At 51.3% G+C, this 23637-nt stretch overlaps 1 protein-coding gene across 8 annotated transcripts; it reads left to right on the forward strand.

The window, feature by feature from the left end:
- Window position 1: 1 nt before the first annotated feature.
- PROC (protein C, inactivator of coagulation factors Va and VIIIa) lies at window positions 2-15794 on the forward strand. 8 transcript variants are annotated; one of them, XM_033102338.1, is made up of 10 exons: window positions 2-131; window positions 6739-6829; window positions 8029-8195; window positions 9722-9746; window positions 9866-10003; window positions 10150-10284; window positions 12835-12974; window positions 13603-13731; window positions 13834-13951; window positions 15119-15794. In XM_033102338.1, the coding sequence occupies exons 2-10, from the start codon at window positions 6760-6762 to the stop codon at window positions 15694-15696; spliced, it is 1500 nt and encodes a 499-aa protein (XP_032958229.1). In that variant the 5' UTR covers window positions 2-131; window positions 6739-6759; the 3' UTR covers window positions 15697-15794. The 8 variants fall into 8 exon arrangements, with proteins under 8 accessions (XP_032958229.1, XP_032958230.1, XP_032958226.1 ...); XM_033102339.1 differs by having other exon boundaries at window positions 46-131; window positions 6743-6829; XM_033102335.1 differs by lacking the exon at window positions 2-131 and adding an exon at window positions 2882-3079.
- Window positions 15795-23637: the final 7843 nt, after the last annotated feature.

Consider the following 23637-nt stretch of genomic DNA (forward strand, 5'->3'; position numbering starts at 1 on the left):
CCCTCCCTCCTCTTTCTTCCCCCCGCCCCCGCGGCGTCCTAAATCCCTAAGTCCAGCCGGGGCACGGCGAGGATTGTTGTCAGGGGCGCGGACTCAAGGATGACTCAGTGAGACGCGGGCTGCTCGCAGAGGTCGGTGCGAGGCGGGGCTGGGGGTGGGGCCGAGGGGGGCTGGGGCGGGGAGGCGGGGGCCTGGAGCGGCGGGGCGGGGCTGGGGCTGGGGGGACGGGGCTGGGGACGGGGCCTGCAGTGGTGCGGGGCGGGGGCTGGAGCGGGTGGGCGGGGCTGGGGGGCTGGAGGGGTGGGCGGTGATGGAGGGGGTTGGAGCGGAGTGGGTGGGCGGGGCTGGGGATGGGGAGGACTGGAGCGGGTGGGCGGGGCTGGGGCGGAGTGCAGTGGGGCTGGAGCGGGGTATCTGGGATCTGAGGTGGGCAGGTGGGGAGCGGGGCGGGGGGCCTGGAGCGGAGCTCTAGGGGGCGGCTACAGAGACGGAAGCGGACGGGCTGGAGTCGGCTGCTGCACGGAGGGAGGGCGGTGGCGGCCGCTGTGCTCGCGTCGGGAGCGCGGCGGGACCGGGCCGATGCCCCGCCACAGGAGCAGCCCGGCTCGCTCCTGACTTCCGCAGAATGTGAAGTAGGCGCTGCGGACGCAGTGTTCTCTCTCAAGGCTGGGCCCGGGAGGACGCGGGGCGCCGGGAGGGAGACCTTGGCAGCTCACGCCCTTTGGAGGCACTCACCTGCCGGGAGAGGCCCAGGTGCCGGGCCCAGCCCTCCACCACACGCCCCCTTTTAGAACTCTAACACCCTTGCCCCTCTTCTTCCTCTTCCGCCCACGCAGTTCGGCCGAGGCTTGCTTCCTCCCGGTAGCCTTCCAGAGGGCCTCCTCTGGGCTGGGTTAGGTCCCCCCAGGATTACAGGGGGAACCTCTGTCCTGGCACAGTTGACGTTTCTCCCTGTAAGCCTGTTTAGTGTGTGTGTCTCCCGACTGTGAGCCGGGACCACGACCCGGTCTTAGTCGGCTCTGCATCCCTGGGACTTAAACAAAACCGAGGCAGAGGAGGTGGGATACGTACTCAGGAGATCAACATTAGCGCTCCAGCCAGGGACACAACCATATCAGACCCCCAAAACCCATAATAATGTATTAAAAAAATAATTATACACTTACGGGGGTATGTTACTTTAACATAGAAATATGATCAAATAGGTGTTTATTTGAAATTACACAGTCTGACTTTTCTGTTCCATAAATGCTATTATTTAGGATTAGTAATGATGGTAATTAATAGGACTAATTAAACAATAATATGTGTGAGAAAAATATAACAATAGTTTTATAATGTTTTTGTCCTCTGATACAGCAATTTATTTTAACTTTATTGGATACTTAAATTTTGTATTAAAACGCATGAAGGAGGCTACATGCTGTATGATTCCAACTCTATGACGTTCTGGAAAAGACAGAACTATGGAGACAATAAAAAGACCAGTAGTTGCTAGGGGTTGGGGAGGGGGGATGAATAGGTAGGGCACAGAGGATTTTCAGGGCAGTGAAAATACTCAGTATGATACTACAGAGATGTGTATATGTCTTTACACATTCTTGTAAACTAATGAATGTAAAACATCAAGAGTGAACATAATGTAAACTACGGATTTTGATTGTCATGTGTCAATGTAGGTTCAGCAGTTGTAACAAATGCACCACTGTGATGGGGGTGTTGGTAATGGGGGAGGCTGCATGTGTGTGGGGGGCAGGGGCATATGGGAAATCTCTGTATCCTCCCTTCAATTTTGCTGTGAACCTAAAACTCTTCTGTAAAAATAGTATTTTTTAAAAAGATACAGTACATGTAAGACTTTTTAAAAGGAGAATGTAAATACAATAGGACCAAGTAAACAGATATTACCAATTTTAATACAAAATAACAATGACATTTCTATCCTATGATGCAGACGACATTTTGACCTCTTTCCATTTTCTTGCCTGCAGCCTTTTAGGAAACCCTTTTCTCATGTAGTGATCAAACTGAATACAGTCAAACGTAAAGTTCTTCCACTTGTGGCCCTGTTCTTATTAAACCCACATTGCACTGACGCCTGCTATCAGTCATTGTGACAGCACCTATTACCAGAGTTGGGGCCAACACTAGATAAGATTACAGGTGACTGAATGCTCAGAGCCAGAGGCTGCTAAGCTGCTACACAGATGACAGCTGTCCTTTCCTCTCTTCCCCTTCATGGTCAACCTCTTCCCTACCTTCACGGATATTTATGAAGGGAGACACCCATTGTCCCCAGACTTTGATCCTTACAAAGCTTTGTGAGGCACCTCACCTTTTCTCTAGGATATTTGAGGAGCCAAGAGAGGAAATTGTTGATTGATCACCTGTTAAATCCCAGGCCTTGCCCACCTTGTAGAAACGACTTAATTTAACCCTTGTAACAAGCACCTGAGGTGGATGCTATTATTCGCCTCATTTTACAGATGTGGACATTGAGACCCAGGGAAGTTAAATCAACCATCCAGGAAGGAGCTCCAATGAGGTTTAAACCCATACGAACCTGACCCCAAAGACCCTAACTGCTGATGCCATCTGATAGTTTTGCCTTTCTGTTTTTCCCCCACACTTTTGCTTCTTATTCCTTTGCTGGCATCTGCACAAATACCGCGATCCCCTTGCACCAACACCCATCCTCTCTCTAAATCAGTTAGCTCTAATGTCAAGTCCTGCCCTGGCATCTGCATTCGGCCTGACTGAATTCGGGCCCCTGTGGGGTGATACACACTTGAAGAAGGAAATTCCCCAGTCATACAAGGAGAATCGGCAGCACCCGCCCCGGCAGCACCCGCCCCAAGTGCAGTGAGACTGCACTTTGGAACAAGGGCTGGCCCCTTCCACGGGACCAGAGCAGTGCCCCTTGCTGGAAACCTGTTGCAAGTGAGCAGAGACACCTGGATTCCTGGGAGCACTCCCCAGGTGATGCCAGCCTTTCAGAGCCAGCAGAGCTAGGGTATGGTGGCAGAGACCTTCCCTACCTCTGGAGATGACCCTGTCTCCTGCACTGCCAGCCAATGAGGTATGCAGCAGGTAACCCAGCTGCAGAGCCCCAGCAAGCCAACAGGTATGAAGAGCTCTCCAGGAGGAAGCCTCCTGAACTCTGAGCATGCTTGGAGGCCTCGGCAGACCCCCAGCACTGGTCACTTCTCCACTGCGGCTGTCCTGGCTCTTCTGGGCATCTGGGCTGGTTTGGATGTGGCTGCCTCAGGCAGGTTCAGGATCAGTGTGTGGACCCTATGTAGATGGCACATGGAATTCATCCCCCATGTGAGGCTGGGGCACACATGGAAGGTGAGGAGTTTGGTGGGGAAAGGAAGGAGTCCCACTGGACACCCAAGCGCCTTGCTCTTAGTAGGTGAGGTGAGAGGATAGCAGGAGGCCAAGTAAAGATGGGGAGAGCCAAGGGCAGTGACTGCAGTAGACTTATGGGGAGGACACCTGGAGAAAACCCTGGGTGCAGGAGGCATTTTTACAAGTTCTTCAGCCATATGAGCCACCCCTTGTGTGTGGCCATGACTGTGGTCTCCATGCTCCCTGCCAGAGCCAGCAGGACCATGTCTCCCCTTCTCTCAACAGCTGCCACAGACCCTCACAAACAGTCCCTGGCTCCCCACTGTCTATAGGCTCCATTCCAAACCCCATTCTATCCCCTCCCCTCTCCTCCTACCTCACCTTCAGCAGCTCCCCCACTGCTCACCTCCTGTGCCTCCTGCTCCCTCCCCATCTGAGCCCGAAGTTCCTCTATTACCAGGGCCCTGCCTGCCCTCTGATGTCCAGCTGAAGCTCCACCTCCTCCAGGTAGCCTTCCCTGCCCACCCAGCTTGTGCTGAGTTCCCTGTCCTCTGAACCCCTTCAGCGTCACCATCTGTACCTGCCAGCTGGCCTCTGCCCTATGGGCCTGCCCTGTTAGAGTCTCCTCCTGTTCCTCTTACCTTCTCATGTGGGCCATGTTGCCAGCACGAGGGCCTTATACCTCCAGAGCCCAGGCATGTTGCTGTTCCTAAGTAGGAGGAACACAAGCTACTACAGCAAATTAAAGAAACTGAAAGAAAGAGGATTTCCTAGCAAGGTGGGAAGACCCTCATGACCCCAAAGCCAGGATGTGCCCCCTCATTATGAGGTGGGGCCACCTGGCTGCTCCCTTCCACCCTCAGGTCTCCTTAGTCTCCTGCTCAGTCTCTCAGCAGGGGTGCACCTCCTTCCTCGTTGTGTCCTCCACTTTAGGACCAAACATTGATGCTCAGACCCTGGCTTCAGAACTTTCCAAGTCCGGTGCTCACAGTGCAATGAGGGCTCTGGGGCCCTACTCCTAGGGCCTGGGGTAGAGAATCTGATTGACTCCTGGGTCCAGTGACTTCCCTGTGCAGTCACCAGAAGCAGCAGGAGCTGGGACTCTGAAGAGTGTGGTCAAGTTCTCCAAGGAGGGGGCAGGGTATGGAGAAATGGGGGCATCTTCGGGACAGCAGGTGCAGGGAAGGAAGGAAGATGCCTATGAATACTGACAGGCTGCAGGGCCCAGGCAAAGCTCCAGGTCGAGCCTTTACTTCTGCCCTTGTCCTTTCCTGCATCCCAGCCATGAACTGACTTCAGCCTTTCCGGAATCCTCTTTGTTTCTCTCACTTGTTCACAAAGGTGGCCAAGAGGTACCAGGAAGATCTGAGTTTTCTCATCCAAGTCTGCCACCGACCAGCTTGGTGAATTTGGGGAAGTAATGAAAGATTTCTGAGTATCCTCACTGGCAAAATAGAGGTTATAGGACTAGCCATGTGCAGCTGTGGCGGGCGTTACAGACAGACCAGAGCTGAGAGCCTTCGGAGTGCCTGGCTCCTGTGTGTTGGGGACCCAAGAGGCATATCTTTTCATTTTACATCACGAAAATCAGAAATTAGACTGGCATGTCAATGTGTGATTGGCAGTGTTTCTTTTTTATATATATATTGGCACATAAATAGGTGCCTCTTGTAATAATCATATCCCAGATTTGGTGAACTATGGTGAATTTGATCCATTACAAGTTGTGCTGATCTGGGCCAAACTGCAATATCTCTGCGTAAAAATGTCCCACCTGCAAGATGGGAACAAGGTCCCTCCTTCAGCCAGCCTCTATGAGGCTAAAACAAGACCACATCTGTGCACAGTTTTGAAAGTGCTCGTCCTTCCCCTCTTTTCCTCCTGGATGGCACCATTGGTGGGCAAGGTGGGCTTTGGGCAAACCAAGCTGTCCTGAGCTGGAAATTTGTTTGTTTGTCCATGGAGAGCGAGGCCTCAGCACTGAGGGCCAAGCAAGCAAATATTTGCGGTTATGGATTAACTCGAGTTCCAGGCTGTCATGGCGGCAGGAGGGCGACCTTGCAGTTTCTCCACAGCCCACCCCAGTAAGTCCCCTTCCGGGCAGGTCTGTGAGGTGGGTCGGAGGAGGGCTGAGCAGGGGTGAGGGCTAAGTCCTCGAGCCAGGGTTTGAGAGGCTGGCTGGAAGTTGGAGAAAAGGGAAATCAAGGCTTTGCCACTGGCCAGGCAGGCCTAGGAACCACAGTTCCAAGGGGCCTTCTTCCCAGACTTCGAAGCAAATGGAAATTGGTGGAGGGCCTCCAGGGCTCACAGCCATCACCAGAGGCGACTGGGAGCCTGGGACTCCCCATGTTCCCCAACCCACCCCCACCTCTAAACTTGGGGCCTCTGGTTTAAACAAATGTCAGAACCAGCTTCTGAGAGGGTGAGCGAAGGTGGAGAGAGGTCAGACTGGAGTGCACATGGGGCAGGCAGGCCTGCCCACTCAGCCTTGGAGGCAGTGGGGGGCTCTTCAGCGTCCAGCCGCAGGGCTGCCTCTGTGGCTTTTTGGGGCAGCTGGTGGTTTGGGGCAGGAGTTCTGGTTCCAGGCCTGGAGCCACACTGTCCTGGGCTTGAGTCTGAGCTCTGCCACCTCTTGGTTGTGGGTTTTAATAAGCTACTTCATGCCTCGGAGCCTATATTTCCCCCTCCGTGAAATGGGATGACAACATTAAACCTACATCTTGGGTGGCTGTGAAGCTTAACTGGGACAATAATAGCAGTGTTTACTGAGAATTTGCTATGTGCATACCACATTTTAAGAGCTTCATGTTGAATGAACTCATTTAACTCTCACAATAACCCTATAAGGCAGAAAAACAGTTTTTCTATCCGTTTTATGAATGACGGAAATGAGGCATGGATCAGTTAGGTCCCTTGCCCAGTGTTGCAGTCCTGGAGCTGTAATTTGCACCAAGAAGTTTGACCTGGTGGCCTGTCCTCTGAACCTTGCTTGAAAGACATCATGAGTAGCTGACGTTAGCTATTACTCTCGGCCTGGCCAGCCGATCAGCGACGGCACCATACCCCAAGGCTCACGCAGAATAGGGAGTGCATGGACACTCTGGGCGCACCTGCTGAGGCCCCTTTGATCGTCCCCAGGACTTTATGCCCTGTCCACTTTCTCTCTTCCCCCTTCAGATTTGGAGCAGGTGGTGTGACCCTAGACCCCTATGGAGAAGGAGACTGAGGTGCCAGGTGGCTGTCTGCCTAGTGGACAGGGACTCCCAAGCCCAGCTTTTGCCCTGACAATCAGCACACATGGGAGACCCTTCCATTTGGCTCCTGTCTGGGGGGAGGCAGGCAGAGCGGGGGCTGGTGGGGCTGCGGGAACTCAGAAGTCCTCCTCAGACAGGTGTCAGCAACTCCAGAATGTGGCAGCTGGCGAGCCTCTTCCTGTTCCTGACCATCTGGGGAATTTCCAGCACACCAGTTAATCCCGGTAAGGCCATTCCCTGTGCCCCACCCCCCAGGACCCCAGGCCTTCACACCATCTACTATCCCCTCTGAGCCTCAGGGTGAGGTGAGAGGCAGGCGGAGTTAGCAGCCTCCCTGGCTGGAGGGCAGAATGTTGTGAGGACAGCAGGGAGCCCAGGTCAGGGGGTCACATCCTGAAGCTCCTTCCTCCACCCTGGGGTCTGGGTCACAGAGTCCCCTGGGCCTTCCCACTCCATTCATCACTCTCTCAACTATGAAAGCCCCAGGCCCAGTCCAGGCCACATCAGAGCCACACTGCCCCAGGCAGCCTGTCCTCCTAAAACCTTGCCCCACCCTACAGCCCCACAGCCAGCAGGAGGAAGAAGGATGCCACGCAGGAAGGATGAGCTGCCCAGTTTATTCTGCAGCCCCTGCCTCTCCGAGAGCCACACTGGGCTGTTCCTTGCATCCATGCCTCTTCCCGATCTGCTTCTCTGCCTGGGGCGCCCTTTCCCACCCTCCAAGCCCACAGCTCTCACCTGTGGACCTCTGGGTTCCACTGTGCAGACTCAGCTCAAGCACACCTTCCTTTCCCAGCCTTGTCTTTCGAGCTTCTCTTCTGCACTCCCTTGACTTGATTCCTCCATCCCAGCTGTCCCCTGTATCCAAGACAAACACCTCTCAGAGCCCAGGAGACATGTGGTGATGCTCTCTGGGTGACAGGTCTGCTGTCCTTCAGGTGTGCCTGCCCAAGGGGAAGAGCGTGGGAAATGCTCAATGAGAGGCGAGGGGAGAGAGAAGCGAGGGATGGTGTCAAGAGAGGGTTGTACATGTATATTCAGAGAACAATGAGACCGTTTAATATTATATTCTTGGTAACAACAGCAGCATATGGCATGTGACACTGCGTGCTCATTTCTGTGCCAGGCACTGGACTGTTTTACTTAGTATAGTAAAATGTCCTCATTTTGGATGAATAAACTAAGGTTTAGAGATGTAAAGATCCTGGCTCAAGGTCACATGGAGGTCAGGTTGGGGTTTAAAGGGAGGTATGAATTGTCAAGTCTCCTCTGCTCCGGTGGTCAGTCACCTCTTCAAGCAGGGGGAGAGGGGAGAGAATGGGGAGCTGGAATCATAAGTCCTCCCCAGGCTCACCCTAGCAGAGCCCTTACGTGGCCCCTACCTCAGGCCCCTCCACTAAGGTGACCTCCCCTCCCCACACAGACTCAGTGTTCTCCAGCAGTGAGCAGGCCCACCAGGTGCTACGGATCCACAAACGTGCCAACTCCTTCCTGGAGGAGCTCCGGCCCAGCAACCTGGAGCGGGAGTGCATGGAGGAGATCTGTGACTTTGAGGAGGCCAACGAGATTTTCAAAAATGTGGATGACACAGTAAGGCCATCTGGCTGGGTCCAGAGGACGAGGCTGAGGGGTGGCCAGCTGGGGCCTGAAGGAACAGGCTGGGGCTGACCACCGAGGACCTCTTGGGGGCCTGGGGAGGCAGTGGGCACCAGCCCCTCTCCCCAGCCTGGGGCTGAGTGGAATGAACAGGACACTATGGTCTTGGTCAGGGCACATGCGGCTGCAAGAAGCAGAACTCTGCACATGGTTCCAGGAAAAGAGAGTTTGGGGAAGCCTTAGGCTGGGTACCCGCCCAGCCCCACTGCAGGTAGTTCAGTTCACTGTCCATCTGCAGCTGGACGCTTCCGCCTCCCGTGCTCTCTCTGTGACCAAAAGGTCAGCATGTCTGTTTCCACCCATGGACCTACTGATCAGGGCGTGTGACCTGAATCCCTCATGTCTGTCCACATGTGCTCACTCTTTGCCTCAGTTCATATTCTCAAGGGGCAAAATCTGCTGGCCCGGGGGTCTGAGGAAAGGGTCTGTGTCCTCTCTGGCCACCAGGCCTTGAGGTGGAAGGTGGACTTGTAAGAGAGGTAGCTTTCCAATACGAGACTCAGACCCCCTCCATCCCCAAGTGCTCACTTCAGCTACTAGAATCTGGGAGTTGTGCCACCACCTGGGTCCTTTTTGAGATGTACTTCTTGTTCAGGCCTTTCTAGGCCGAGGGAGGGCCCTCTGGTCTGCTCCCCACTTGCCCTCAGCCTCCACCTCCTTGACTAGATCCCCACTGCCTCTTTCCCCAAATGGCCTCCTCAACAGACGCCAAAATGATATTAAGCAGGCTCAATCTGAGCACATCACATCAGTCCTGGGGCTCCCTTAACTCCCCCCAAGGTCTCTGGGCCAGCAGGGCAGAGCCCATGCTGCCTGGGGGGGGGGGGTTGACGGCATAGGCATTGAGCAGTGGATCTCAGGGTGGTCTGCATGCAAGGTGGTGGTCTCAGACCAGCAGCAGCAGCAGCAGCAGCAGCAGCAGCAGCAGCAGCAGCAGCAGCAGCAGCAACTGGTTAGAAAAGGGGACCGCTGTCCCAGACCTTCTCAACGAGCATTCTGTGTCTCACCAGTGAGATCCTGGCCCTCGCTCAACTTGGGAAACACTGGCTTAGGGAAAGACCAGATTCAGGAGAGGTCCAGAAAAGCCAGGAGGAGTGCTGAACTACTGGAAGGAGGCAGACTAGCCTGGTGGGGACCTTGGGTCCCTTTCATTGCAGAGGCTGCTGCGGTAGCAGAATGAGAGAGCAGGATTCCAGCTGCTGGGGGAGGAGTGTTGTTCACCTGGCTGTGGGGTGGAGATGGACAACAGGGGGCAGGGAGGAGGTGGACTTATTCAAGGTGCAGCTGTATCAGCAGGCCCTGAGAAGCAGGGGCTGACCCCTCTGGAAGCCCTTATGTCTCCTGCCCACTTAGAGGCTGCCAGGCCCCACCAGGGCCAGACCCAAGAGGTTCCCTGTGGGCTCCCCTTAAAGGCACAAGGGCTGACCGACGGTCCCTGACGCAGCCCCTTCTCTCCACAGCTGGCCTTCTGGTCCAAGTACCTTGGTGAGTGCTCTCTAGACTCCTGGCTGCAGTGCCATGCCCCTTTGGGAGTCTCTGGGCCGATGTGGGGACGACGAGGGGGCTGGCGGCACCAGTGACACCTCCCAAACCTCATGTCGCAGACGACGACCAGTGCACCGTCCAGCTGCCGGAGCACCCGTGCGACAGCCCATGCTGCGGCCATGGCACGTGCATCGACGGCATAGGTGGCTTCCGCTGCGACTGTGGCCTGGGCTGGGAAGGCCGCTTCTGCATGCAAGGTGAGGGGCCGCAGAGCCGGACAGCGGGCTGAGGTCCCGAGGGCGGCGGGGGCGGCGGGGGCGGCGGCACGTGCGGCACTGCACTGCAGGGCCGGGCGCAGGGTGTCACCGCGCCCCCTCGGCGTCCTCCTCCCTTGTGCGTCCAGAGGTGCGCTCCTCCAACTGCTCAGTGGACAATGGCGGCTGCGCGCACTATTGCCTGGAGGAAGAGGGCCGGCGCCGCTGCAGCTGCGCTCCCGGCTACCGGCTGGCGGACGACCACCTGCACTGCGAGCCCAAAGGTGAGCCCCCGAGCGGAGCAGGGCGGTGGGGTACAGGGCGGCTCCGGGGCGTGAGCGAGGAACAGCACTGAGTCCCGCTGAAGGAAGAGGGCCGCCCCAACCCCGGGAGCCACCGCAGCGCAGTCAGCCCACGAGGAGCCAGGATGCCCTCTGCCGGCTTCCTGCCTGCTCTTCACCTTGCTTGTCCGCCTTCCTCCAGGTGCTCACGTTGCGTTCAACTCCTGGCGCGTGAGCCCATAGGTAGCTCACCTCCCATACTCTGAGCCGACACAGGGGGCCAGGCCTCCAGCATCTTCCTCCATCTATCGTGGATGGCTATCTTTCCTTAAGACACTTGGTTCAGCCCCGCATGCCATTTCCCACGTTACCTCTGGATTCTCCGAGGAGAGACAGAAACCATGATTCTGCCTTCCTCCCTGTTTTCCTTTGTATGCATTGTAATTTTCATCAAAATTTACATATGTACAAATAAGTAGAGTTTTTCAACTCTTATAGTGAATTTCAGCAGGTTGTCCCTCACTGTGGGTCTTACTTCACTCATTGTACAGTGCCCTTTGGTGGACCTTTTGGATGTGGAAATTCATATCTGCTACCTCTAGGAACATCTCAGTAGTTATTATTATTTTTTTTAAATAATCTCTCCTCTGTTCTCTCTTTCTGTACCTCCTGTTATTCAGATCTCTTTCCTCTTGATTGATCTATTTTAGTTTTTCTTTTAAGACGTGTGATCCAAAATACAGTGAATGTTTAAATAAAAAACTATTACAGTAAAAGACACATTGCCATTAATCCCCCTTAAAATACTCCCCCTCTCTTTGAACACACTTAACATTCTTGCTACTTTCTGAAGCAGTTCTGGAAGTCCTCTTTTGTGAGTGTCTACTTGCGCTGCTGTGGCTGCCTTGATGTCCTGAATCATTTCAACTTTGGGAAAGAGCCAGAAGTTGTACAGCGCCAGATCTGGTGAATAAGGTTCATGAGGACACACCGTAATGTTTTTATCTGACAGAAATTGTCATACCAGAAGTGACATGTGACATGGAGCACTGTCATGATGGAGGATGATTTACGGCACACTTTAAAACACACCTTCTCTCAACCATAGCTCACACCCGACTCACTGCACCAAACAAGTTGAAACTTGTCACACACTGTCATTAAGGTTTGACATGTTGCTTCCTATATTAAAGATTCCCGTCTTTCTGCTGACTGGCGCTTGGCAGCAGCAGTCACTGTATTTTGTGATCATATCTCGTGTTTTCCATCTCTTTAACTTTGTGTTCTTCTTTCAGGGACCTTTCCACAATTTTATATTCCAATCCTTTACTGAAGAAAACAAAACAAACAAACAAAACACAGTTCTAACTTTGTATTTTAAAAGAATTAGAATTCATAGGAAGTTGCAGGGAAATGCCTACTGAATGTATTGGCTTGTGGGCTTTCCTGCGAGACCATCCAAGGGCCCAGGTCACTGGCAGAACCCCTACTGCCCAGACCCTGAGGTCTTTACTTGACGCCGTTTTCTGAAAGGAATCCTCCAAGCTCAGGCTTGTGTGGTTCCAGCCTGGCTTCTTGCCCCTCAGAGCAGGGGGAACGGGGGAAGGGGAAGCTGGCGTCTGCCCAGTCTGCAGATGTCTGTGTGACTGCCTTTGTTCATTGTGTGTCACTCTTTCCTGTGGTGGAACCTGAGGTCCCCAAGTCACAGCCTATGGTTTACCCTCTGCAGAGAATACACACCTAAGGCCTTCTGCAGGGGTGAGGGAGGAGAGTCAAGTCTGTCTTATAAACTCCCAGCATTACTGTCTGCAATCCACCTGCACCTCACCCTTCAGAAGCACCAAGCCTTCCCGGAGTTCTGTGCTGCAAAGCAGTCTGGGTCCGGCATCCCCTGTTTCTGACAGAGGTTTTTGCTTTCTCAGTTGTCAAAGCGAGTTACCATGCCCATCTGCTGTACAGCTTCTGGAATTTACTTGCTGTTGTCTCATCTCCATTCTCTGTCACTGTTCAGTTGCCCGGCTTATGGTTTCCCATTGCCCTTCAATAAGTCCAAATCGCTCAGCCTAGCTGAATGGCCGATCCCAGTAGACCTCCCGGTCCTCAGTTCTTTCTCCTGTTGACAGAGGACTTCACAACGGTGCTCAGAGCTACTTTGGGGCTCTCCAAGAATGTCCACCTGCTTGTCTCCATAATTTCTATCCTCTGTTAGGAGCTTGGCAGCATCCCAGCATAAGACCTGACAAGTATCTCAGGGATTGCTCCCAACAGCCCTGGGGAACACTGAACTCTGAGAAGTTTAGTAACCTGCACGGGAACACCTGGCTACGCTACGTAGTGATGCTGCTTGGTCTGACTCTTGCCATCAGGTGGCACTGTTTGTTGACTGACCAACCCAAGGAAATTTGCAGATTGATACATTTGTGTGTCTAAGCATCATTTATCCCTTTAACCCAACAATGCGGCAAACTAGCCTGCAGGTGAGAGGTGGATAAAAATGGGGAGGCAGTCTGGGGGGTAGTCCTGGCAGGCCCTCACTGCCTCCCCTGCCTTCAGTGAAATTCCCCTGTGGGAGACCATGGAACCCAATGGAGAAGAAGGGCAAGACCTTGAAATGTTGCACAGACCAAGCAGACCAAGTGGACCCGCGGCTCATCAACGGGAAGTTGACCTTACAGGGGGAGAGTCCCTGGCAGGTGAGAGGGGGCCAGAGGCCTGGGAGTTCCAGCTCAGGATGCACAAACAGGAAGGGGTGCCTTTGGGAGGCGGTGGTGAGTGCTAAGGTGGGGGGTGTTGTAGAGAAAGATGGAAGTAACTTGATGAGAGAAGAGCGGCCAGGGAAGGGGGGGTGGGGCATAGTGGGATGTGCAGGAGGAGAATGACAGTTTTTAAAAAGCTGGAAAGCTAATGTTTTGCTGGTACGATTTTTGACAGAGGCCCTGCTCACGGGTGAGGGTTTGGCATAGGGAAGGGCTGGAGGAGGGGCTGCCCCTGAGCCTCTCCTGCCTCACCATGGGAAGTAACACTTATTTGGTCCTCCTCTCTGCCAGGCATTGGGGGATAGAAATCTCTAAGGAGGGGATTGGCAGGCCTGGGGAGCTCACAGACTTGGGAGGGTCAGGACCCTACACACACAGCAGCCAAATGGGACCAGAGCCAGAGGGCCAGCAGGACAGGAATTGAGGTAACCCAAGGGGGACCCCAAAGGCAGCCTGGGGGCCTCAAATGCTTCCCAGAGTACTTGAGGCCCTGTCTGAGCCCCCAAGGATGAGAAGCATTCTCTGGGTGATGTTCAGGACGACAGGAACACCTTGGACAATGCAGGGAGACGCTTGGAACAGCGCCAACTTTCTGAAATGTGCGGAAATAGAAAATGCCAGCAAAGGGCCAGAAGTCCATGCCCTCCTGGCTGGGGAACCCAGGAAAGACCTCCTTCTACTGCCAGTGCCTCAGGTTTGAGGACCACTGCCGGGGCTGAGCTGCGACCCAGGGGCCCTGACTGGAGTGGTCAGAAGGCAGTGCTGTGGTGTCACTGCCCACCCGACCCCCTTTCAGGTGATCCTGCTGGACTCGAAGAAGAAGCTGGCCTGTGGGGCGGTGCTCATCCACACTTCCTGGGTGCTGACAGCGGCCCACTGCATGGAGGACTCAAAGAAGCTCACCGTTAGGCTTGGTGCGGGCTGGAGCCAGGCAGGAGGGGGCCAGCAGAGGCCTTGGGGAGGGGTGGCACCATGCAGGCTGGCCAGGTTTGGGGAGCCTATCCCTGGGGTGCTTGAGCTCCAAAGAAAGTGTTTGGGGGTAGAGGCCTATTTGCTCCCACCCTGCTACTCCTGTGGGATTTCAGACACGGTAACACCTGGTATTCTGCAGGTAGGGGATTCTTTGGGGCCTTCTTCAAATCTGGGCCCAGGCACTTATATACAAAGTTTGCAAATGAGGGGGTGGCACACACACTTGCCTCTTCCCTGCCGGCTGTGGGCGTCAGGCTGTGTGCAGACCTCCAGCACTGGCTGATGCAGACCCACAAGTGTTGCACACAGCCTGGCCTCAGGGCTGTGCTTCCCACACTCTAGTGGGGATGGAGCTGTCAGCAGAGCTCCAGCAGCATGTGCCTCGGCAGTCAGCGGCTTCTCTGCGGTAGTTGGGGTCCCCAGGCCTTGGCCCCACTTTATACCAGTGACTGGAGGGGGTTCTCACACCATTCTTTATGCAAAAAAGGAGGAAAAATTATGTTGAGAACAACCGGTTTCACATGCCCACAATTACCTGCAGCACGACCAATGGCCAGTGGCCTCCAGGGAGGCCCCACCTGGAATTCCAGGGGACCCCGACCTTCCAGGACCCATGTAACTTGCCTGAGAGGACCTTGTCTCTTACGTGTGACCCACATCTTACTTTCCTGTGGAGCCTGGATCCCGCTGTTCCTCCTCTCTGCTCTTGCTGCTCCTGCCCGCCTCTGCCGTGGCGTGTCCCTGCTGGCAGGGGCTCTCATCTCTCCATCTGCAGTTGCCCCATATTCTCTTTGTGGCTCTGATCTGTGTCCCAGGTTTACAGTGGGACTTGGAACTTCCCTGCTGACTGCCCCCTGCTAGTTACTTCCCGGGCACTGCCTCATCTGAGTGAGTCCTAAATTCAGACCAGCATTCTGCCCCTTTAGGATCGACACCCACAGGCTGTTACCCTTTATAGGGAACCGCAATGCAGACATGAGGCCCATGATGGTGCCCGAGATACACTGGCCACTGCAGCAGTGGGCCCAGTCCTGACCCCCAGCAGGGACTCCTGAGCTCGGCGGTGTCTGCCTCCCCACGCCCATTCTCACAGCCCCTCTGCTCTGCAGGGGAGTATGACCTTCGGCGCAGGGAGAAGTGGGAGGTGGACCTGGACATCAGCGAGGTCCTCATGCACCCCAACTACAGCAGGAGCACCACCGACAATGACATCGCACTGCTCCGCCTGGCCCGGCCCGCCACCTTCTCAAAGACCATTGTGCCCATCTGCCTCCCGGACAGCGGCCTCTCAGAGCGTGAGCTCACCAAGGTCGGCCAGGAGACGGTGGTGACAGGCTGGGGCTACCGCAGTGAGAGCAAGAGAAACCGCACCTTCGTTCTCAACTTCATCAAGATCCCCGTGGCGCCTCGCAGCAAGTGCATTGAAGCCATGCACAACGTGGTCTCTGAGAACATGCTGTGTGCGGGCATCCTCGGGGACCCACGGGATGCCTGTGAGGGGGACAGCGGGGGACCTATGGTTGCCTCCTTCCACGGCACCTGGTTCCTGGTGGGCTTGGTGAGCTGGGGTGAGGGCTGCGGGCGCCTCCACAACTATGGCATTTATACCAAAGTCAGCCGCTACCTCGACTGGATCCACAGTCACATCAGAGCCGAGGAGGCCTCCCTGGAGAGTCAGTGGCATTAGCAACCCCTCCACTGTGTCTGGACCCCAGAGGCCACACTTGGAATGGGTGCTGGGCTGTTGAATGGCAATGTATGGGACATTAAAGGGAATGCACAGCAGCTGCTGTTCTGTCTTTCATCCCTTTTTTGGGCTGTTCTGGAGGGAAGTGATACTTATTGAGCATCTACTGTATGTCCCACACTCTATAAACAGAATATTATTTAACCCCACAGCAGCTCTGGGGTACTGAGAAGCAAATCCAGGTTTTGTGGGGTCTGAGGATAATAACACTTGGAGTAGGAGCTCTCTTTATGAAAAAGAATTAAAAATATGACTTCAAAACTGAGAGAGCCTCTTCTAGGGCCTTGTAAGTGGCCTGTGCAAGTCAGGGATCCTGAAATGAAGCTTTACAGTCAAACCAAGTCTGGAGTTAGAGATTTTTAACTCATAGTGCAGAGGAAAAACTCATAGTGCATAGGCTCAGGAAGGTTTACGTGGTGGAGCCAGGGTTCAAATCTAGGTCTGATTCTAGGACCCAGGTGCTCCTGTCTGTTCTCCACTGGTCCCAGAGGGCAGCTGTTCTGCGCGCCTGTGGATGGGGACGCCATCACTGGCCCTGTGAGGAAAGGAGCCAAAGACTGCATTGCTCCAGTCCAGAATGAGCACAGCGTGCAGCTGCAGAAGCTATTTGAGAACAAGGTTATACAATCATGAATAACTCCCTCTTGACTTGACTTTATACGCATAAATGGATGAGACTGAGAAAGAAGTTATAATGTACCTGGTAATAAAGGATAGTGGTGAGTCAAATCTGAGACAACTACAGTGAAGTCCTAAAATTAGTCTAACTCTCTGTGTGGCATTGGACAAGTCACTTACCTTCTCCACGTGTTACTAAATGAGGAGATTCAATGAGAACAATGGTTCTCAACCTGGGTGTACATTTTAATCCCCTAGGAGCTTTTGAAAACATCTATGTCCAGTTCCACCCTCTGAGATTCTGGTGTAACTGATTTATGATGGGGGACCCAGATGCTGATATTTTTAAAACTCCTCAAGTCACTTTAATGTGTGGCTGGGGTTGGAAACCACGGACCAAATGGTCGTTGAGGGCTTCTTATGCTTGAGTAGGTGAGTTGAGTTCTAAGACTCTCAGGGCCAATGAGAATGAAAACCAGAGTTTCAGAAAGTTCAGCATAAGTCAGTCAACAGTAAAAGAGGCTGGGACTTGTTATTACACCGGCTTGTCAGCACCATGGCTGTTGCCTACAGACCAGAGGGGACGCCAGGACCCACTGAGTTAGTTGTATGTACAACCACAGGAAAAGAGACACGTTGGTGGGGCTTGCAGGATTCACCCATGGTCCTGGGAAAGTTCCCAAGCATAAAAGGCCCTTCATGACCACTTGGTCCAGTGATTGTCAAGCCCAGTCACACATTAAAGTGACTTGAGGGCTGCTTGGAGGTGGGAGGAAGCCAGGCCCAGGGCAGGAACCATCTGATGATTGGTCCATTGGGCCAGTGTTCCCCACATTTGCAGTGGGACATGATGGATTGAGAGAATAACAGCATGCTGGAGGTCTTTGCCCCTGTGAATGTCTCCCCAGGGAAGTTTCCTGACAAGACGGTTAACTAGCGTAGGCCAAATGACTTCTGTCATGAAAGCATGAGGAGATCTATTGCCCTGCTTGCCAGTAAAACTAGTGAAAATTATAGAAACAAACGAACATTTAAAGTCTCTGGAAATGGTCCTAAGGGAAAACAAAACAAGAATAAAAATACAACTTTTAAACCAACACAAGACAACTTGATGTGTCCAACAGAAAATGAAGGAGAATAAAAACAAATAAGTTGCTCACAAAAATCAACTGCATTTCTATGTACTAACAATGTACGTGTGGAAATCAAAATTTTAAAAATACCAGTTCACACAATATCGATCACTTGTAAAAAAAAATAATAATGTACATAGAGCCACTTTAAAATGGAGCTGGAGCTGCCATCCCAGAAGAATTGCCTTGCATGTCTTATTCCTTGAACCTTTGGAATGTTAAAACAGGGCAAAATAACCTTTGGACTGGGCCTAAAGCAACACTGTGTCCCAAAGAACTGTTTGCAAAGATAACAAGTAAGCAGATATTATGACTATTGGACTGAAAATTAAAAACCTTGTTTAGAATTAGTGTCACTGTCACTGTGTTAGCTTATCTGCGCCTATAGCAATGCCTTCCTTCTATTGATGGAACTGTCCCCCTTCCCTTCTCGTAAACACCCCTGGCCTTTGTCTTCTCATCAGAACACTACCTGGGCTCCTGCTTGAATCAATGCTTCCCAATAGCTGTTCTTATTGATTTCAATAAATGCTTGTTGCTTCTCACTTTGACCTTTTATTTTTAGGTTAACACATTCTAAAGAAAATGAAGTGCTTAGATATAAATTTAACAGAACAGGTACCAAAACTGGGTAGTTAAATTTATAAAACACTGATAAAAGAAATTAAAGAAGACCTAAATACATGGAGGGACATATCGGAAGACTCAACACAGTGAAGATGTCAGTTTTCCCAAAAGTGATCCATAGGTTTAACACAGTTCACAAAATCCCAGTATGGTTTTTTTATAGACAGTTTTATAGACAGATAAGTTTACTATAAAATATGTATCTGGAAAGGCAAAACCTAAATACCTAAAACACTTTAGAAAAAGATTAAATTAGGCACAGTCACTCTAGCCAGTGTCTTGGCTTATACTCTAGCTACAGTAATCAAGACTATGCTGTGCTATTTGTGGAGGGAGAGTCACAGGGGTGACTGAACAAAACAGAGAATCCAAAAATAGACCCACACAGCTATGGCCATGCGCTTTTGACAAAGGTACAAAAGCAATTCGATGAGGAAGGACAGCATTTTCAACACAATGATGGCATCCATAAGGCAAAAAATGAATCTTGATCTAAGTCTTACACCTTATACAAACATTAACTCAAAATGGACTTAACTATAAAACTAAAATGAAACAAGAAAGTTAATGGAAACTATGGAATAAGATGGAAATAATGATAAATGCAATTAGTTCAACTTACCAATTAAGAGAGAGAACTCTCAGAATAAAAAATAAATCTGACAATACAATATTTATAGACAACTCATAAATAAAAAACACTGAAAGACTGAAAATAATGCTAGAAATTTCATACAACTTTCAATGAAAAGACAGCTAAGGCAATGATTTTAATAACTGATAAAGTCAAAATCAAGGAGAAATACCATGAAAACAAAGATGGACATTAAATATTGATAAAATAATCAATCATGTGTAAAGATATAATCATCATAAAGTAATATATGCCTCTAACAATATAACCTCAAAATATATAAAACAACAAATGACAGAAATGCAGGGAGAAAAAGCAGTTGTAGTTGGAGACTGTAAAAAACTCTCAGAAACCAATAAGTTAAACAGATTTTAAAAGTTAATGGATATATAGAAGATCTGAACAATAAAATTAGTAAGCTTGAGCAATTCTTTTTTAGCACACTGGGAGCATTTACAAAAATATACTGGGCCATGAGGGAAGCCTCAATAAATTCCAAGGGCTCGATGTGTTAGAAAACATGTCCTCTAGCCAACAGGCAAGAAAATAAAAATTAAAAACAAAAAAATAGTTTTTCCAGGGGCGGCCGGTTAACTCAGTTAGCTACAGCACAGTGCTCTTAACAACAAGGTTGCTGGTTCAATCCCCACATGAGCGACTGTGAGCTGCGCCCTCCACAACTAGATTGAAACACCTACTTGACTTGGAGCTGATGGTTCCTGGAAAAAACACACATAAAGCAAATAAAAGTTTTTTTTAAAAAAATAGTATTTTCCATATGTTTTCCTTTCTTTTCTTTTCTTTTTTTTTTTCAAGGAGGGTGCAGTTCACAGTGGCCCATGCAAGGATTGAACCAGCAACCGTGGTGTTGTTAGCACCACACTCTAACCAACTGAGCTAACCAGACACCCCCATTCCATATGTTTTCAAACTAACATATTAGTGAAAAATCATAAATTAAGAAATAGTAAGAATTGAATGTTAAATTGTGGGACACAGCTGAAGCAATGCGTAGAGGGAAATTATATCTTTAAGTACACTTATCAAGAAACAGAAAAGGTTGGGGTGGCTGGTTGGCTCAGTTGGTTAGAGCGCAGTGCTCATAATACCAACTGTGGGGACAGAGCCAGGAGTGCAGTTTCCAGACTCTGGGCCTCACGTGGAAAGTTGCTCACTCGGGTAGTAAATGGCCATCAGCTGTGATTGGATGGCCGTCAGCTGTAACCAGTGAGCCATTAGCCACTAATATAACTGTCATGGCTACGCTAGCAGAAAATGGGGGCTCGCAAGAAGATGGTGGCTGAGCTAGCAAGCGCGGATTGCAGAGGCGCGGAGTACAATGGTATGACTCCCCTACCTATGGCTCCGTGGGTGTTCCTTTTTGGCCTCACCATATCCTGCGTTCTTATGTGGGGAGCGGGAGCTGAGACCCGGCATGCCACCCTGCATGACACATGGCGCAGGGTACGATGCCGGCCAAAGCCCTCCGAAGGACGGTTGAGCAGTTTGTGCATATGAACACTCAGTCTCAGGAAGACCAGGAGGAGCAACTGCCTGAGAGCTGGACCCCGTGGAGGGGTGGGAAGACGTGGACGGTTCCCCAACCAGCATAGGTCGGAGAAAGCGAAGGTCCTTGCGGCCCTATGGGCTGGGAAGTGCTTGCTGAGGCAGCCCGGATACAGGACTTGTAGTCCCAGGAGGAAATGCTTGCTGAGTCCTCCGTGGGAGATGAGGGTGAGGTCAAGGTCGTCCCTCACCCCCAGGACAGCCCTGGCGAATGACTATGGACTATGGGGAATTGCCTTCCATCCCTAATTTAATGGACCGCTTGACTGTTTGGGAACATACCACCATGTAGTGGAATGGGCGGAAGTTTGCTTTTGTGTCTTGACTGGATGCCATTGAGAATATGTAAGCATATGTAACCTTGACTGTGAGCCACTGTTGTCCCAGCATGGTACCCTGAGAGGCCCAGAGAGAGTGGCAGTGCCCTGAGAGCCCTGGCTGAGCCCAGAGAGAGTAGCAGTGCCCTGAGAACCCTGTCTGACTCCAGGAAGTCTGGCTGTGTCCAGAGAGAGTGGCAGTGCCCTGAGAGGCCCTGGCTGTGCTTGGAGAGACTGGTGGTACCCTAAGAAGCCCAGAAAGCCTGGCTGTGTCCAGGATATTGCATTCACCTCCAGGATCCTCGCACAGGGCCCCTCGCGGAAGATGCTTGTCGCGTAGTTTGTGAGGTAAGACGCTGTAGGGGTGGAGAGTGGGGACAGAGCCAGGAGTGCAGTTTCCAGGCTCTCAGCCTCACGTGGAAAGGTGCTCATTCGGATAGTAAATGGCCATCAACTGTGATTGGATGGCTATCAGCTGTGGCTAGTTGGCTGTCAGCTGTAACCAGTGAGCCATTGGCCACTAATATAACTGCTCTGGCTACACTCGCAGAGAATAGCAAGAAGATGGTGGCTGAGCCTGCAAGCGGCAGAGTGGGGGTTGCAGATTGTGTGGCTCCTGTTTCCTGTTTCTCCAACCCAGCCGCCAGCGAGACTATAGTGGTGTGGCGCCCCTATCTATGGCTCCGTGGGTGTTCCGTTTTGGCCTCACCATGTCCTGGGTTCTTATGTGGGGAGCGGGACTAGACACCCTGCAGGCTGCCCCGCATGACACCAACATTGCCGGTTTGATTCCCACCATGGGCCAGTGAGCTGCACCCTCCACAACTAGATTGAAAACAACGACTTGACTTGGAGCTGATGGGTCCTGGAAAAACACACTGTTTCCCGATATTCCCCAATAAAAATAAAAAAATAAAAGACAAAAAAAGTTAAAAGCCAATATGTATTAATCAGGGTTATTCAGAGAAACAGAATTAGCAGTGTATATATAATATACTTGGGGTGTCAAAAATATGTATACACATGACTTGTATTCATCTTTTGTTACCAGTATATATTAAATATTAAAATTTTAGTACAGTTTTTCCATTCTTAAAATATGTATACATTTTTTTGGCACCCTCTGTATACATGAGAGATTATCTTCAGGAATTGGCTCACCCAGTTGTGGGGGCTTGGCTAGCCCAAGGTCTGAGGGGATAGACTGACAGGCTGGAGTCTCCCAGAGGAACTGAAGTTCTAGTCCAAAGGCCGTCTGCTAGCAGAATTCCTTCTTGCTCAGGGGAGGTCAGTTTTTATTCCATTAAGGCCTTCGACTGATTGGATGAGGTCCACCCACATTATGAGGGTAATTACATGCTTTACTCACTCTATCAATTTAAATGTTAATCTAATCCAAAAATGCCCTCACAGAAAACACCCAGAATAGTGCTTAACCAAATATCTGGGCACTGTGGCCCAGCCAAGTAGATACATAAAATTAACTATCACAAAGTGTTATGGGTTGAACTGTATCCGCCTCAAATTTATATGTTGAAGTCCTAAGCCCCAGAACCTCAGAAGGTGACCTTATTTGGAAGTAGGGTCACTGCAGATGTAATTAGTTAAGATGAGATAATACAGGAGTAGGGTGAGCCTTTAATATGACTGAACTTATAGAAGGAGTGTTCTTATAAAATGGGAAATTTAAACATAGATACACCGAGAGGGAAACTGATCTGAAAACCCAGGGAGAATAACAGGTGAACATGTAGTCAGGGGTCAGGTGATGTGTCTCCAAGGCACAGAACCCCAAAGATGGCTAGCAAACCACCAGAAGCTAGGAGAAGGGCCTAGAACAGATTCTCCCTCACAACAAACAGAAGGAACCAACCCTGCCCACATCTTGGTCTTGGACTTATAGACTCCAGATTGTGAGACAATACATTTCTAGTGTTAAAGCAACTGGTTTATGGTACTTGGTTACAGCAGCCCAAGCTAGCTAATATAACAAGTGACATAAGAATTCTACTTAAGTAGCTAGAAAAAGTAACACAAACCCAAAGAAACAAAAAGGATGGGTGTAGAAATCTGCATAACAACAAAAAGGGAAATGATGAAATGGAGACAAGAAACAAAATTAAAACTATCGCTTTGAAAAGATTAACAGGGGCGGCTGGATGGTTCAGTTGGTTAGAGCACGAGCTCTCAACAGGGTTGCCGGTTCAATTCCCACATGGGCCAGTGAGCTGTGCCCTTCACAGCTAGATTGAAGACAACGAGCTGCTGCTGAGCTTTCAAGGGGCAACCGGATGGCTCAGTTGGTTACAGTGCAAGCTCTCAACAACAAGATTGCCGATTCAATTCCCGCATCATCAATCCTATGATGGTGGGCTTCACCCCCTGCAACTAATGATTGAAAATGGCAACTGAAGGTGAGGTCATAAAAATGGCGGTGTGAGGTGAGCCTCTGGAAATCTCCCTCGGAATTTACAACAAATTGAACAACTATAACTCCACAAAGGACTCCCTGCACAGCAGACAGGCAAGATGAAGAGGCCCACTACTGAATTCACCTAAAGGTGGGTGAATCACGCAAGCAGGGGAGGAGGGAAGGGAGAAGTGCTGAGACGGAGCCACGCGGGCGGGCGCAGGATGCAGACCTAGCTTAGTGCTCCGAGCTCGCTGCATCCCGGAACTACCGCAGCTGCGGGAGAGGGAAGAACTCGGACTGCTAAGGCTCCGCTTATGGCCCACAGGCCTGAGAGGACAGCATATAACATGGCTGAACCCAATACTCACGGCAGAGACATCGGAGCAAAGACTGAGGGAAGAAGGCTGAAAACGGTGTTTTAAGCCCTCACTGCTGAGCAGAGAACGGAAGCCTTAGGCACTGAGACTAGCCACCCCCGCCCTACCCTCCCAGAGCTCACCCTGCCCCACCGGCCCAGTGCTACAAGAGGAACAATGTCAGATCAAAAGAACAGAATATTTGCTGTTCTGAGAA

This window comes from Rhinolophus ferrumequinum, unplaced genomic scaffold (genome assembly GCF_004115265.2).
Source record: "Rhinolophus ferrumequinum isolate MPI-CBG mRhiFer1 unplaced genomic scaffold, mRhiFer1_v1.p scaffold_84_arrow_ctg1, whole genome shotgun sequence".
Classification (NCBI taxonomy): domain Eukaryota; kingdom Metazoa; phylum Chordata; class Mammalia; order Chiroptera; family Rhinolophidae; genus Rhinolophus; species Rhinolophus ferrumequinum.

Coding starts and splice junctions, on each gene's coding strand:
- PROC (XM_033102331.1), top strand. CDS start 4,049: ATGTTGCTGTTCCTAAGTAGGAGGAACACAAGCTACTACAGCAAATTA. Junction 8,196..9,721: donor TCAAAAATGTGGATGACACA/GTAAGGCCATCT, acceptor TTCTCTCCACAG/CTGGCCTTCTGGTCCAAGTA. Junction 13,732..13,833: donor TTCTACTGCCAGTGCCTCAG/GTTTGAGGACCA, acceptor ACCCCCTTTCAG/GTGATCCTGCTGGACTCGAA.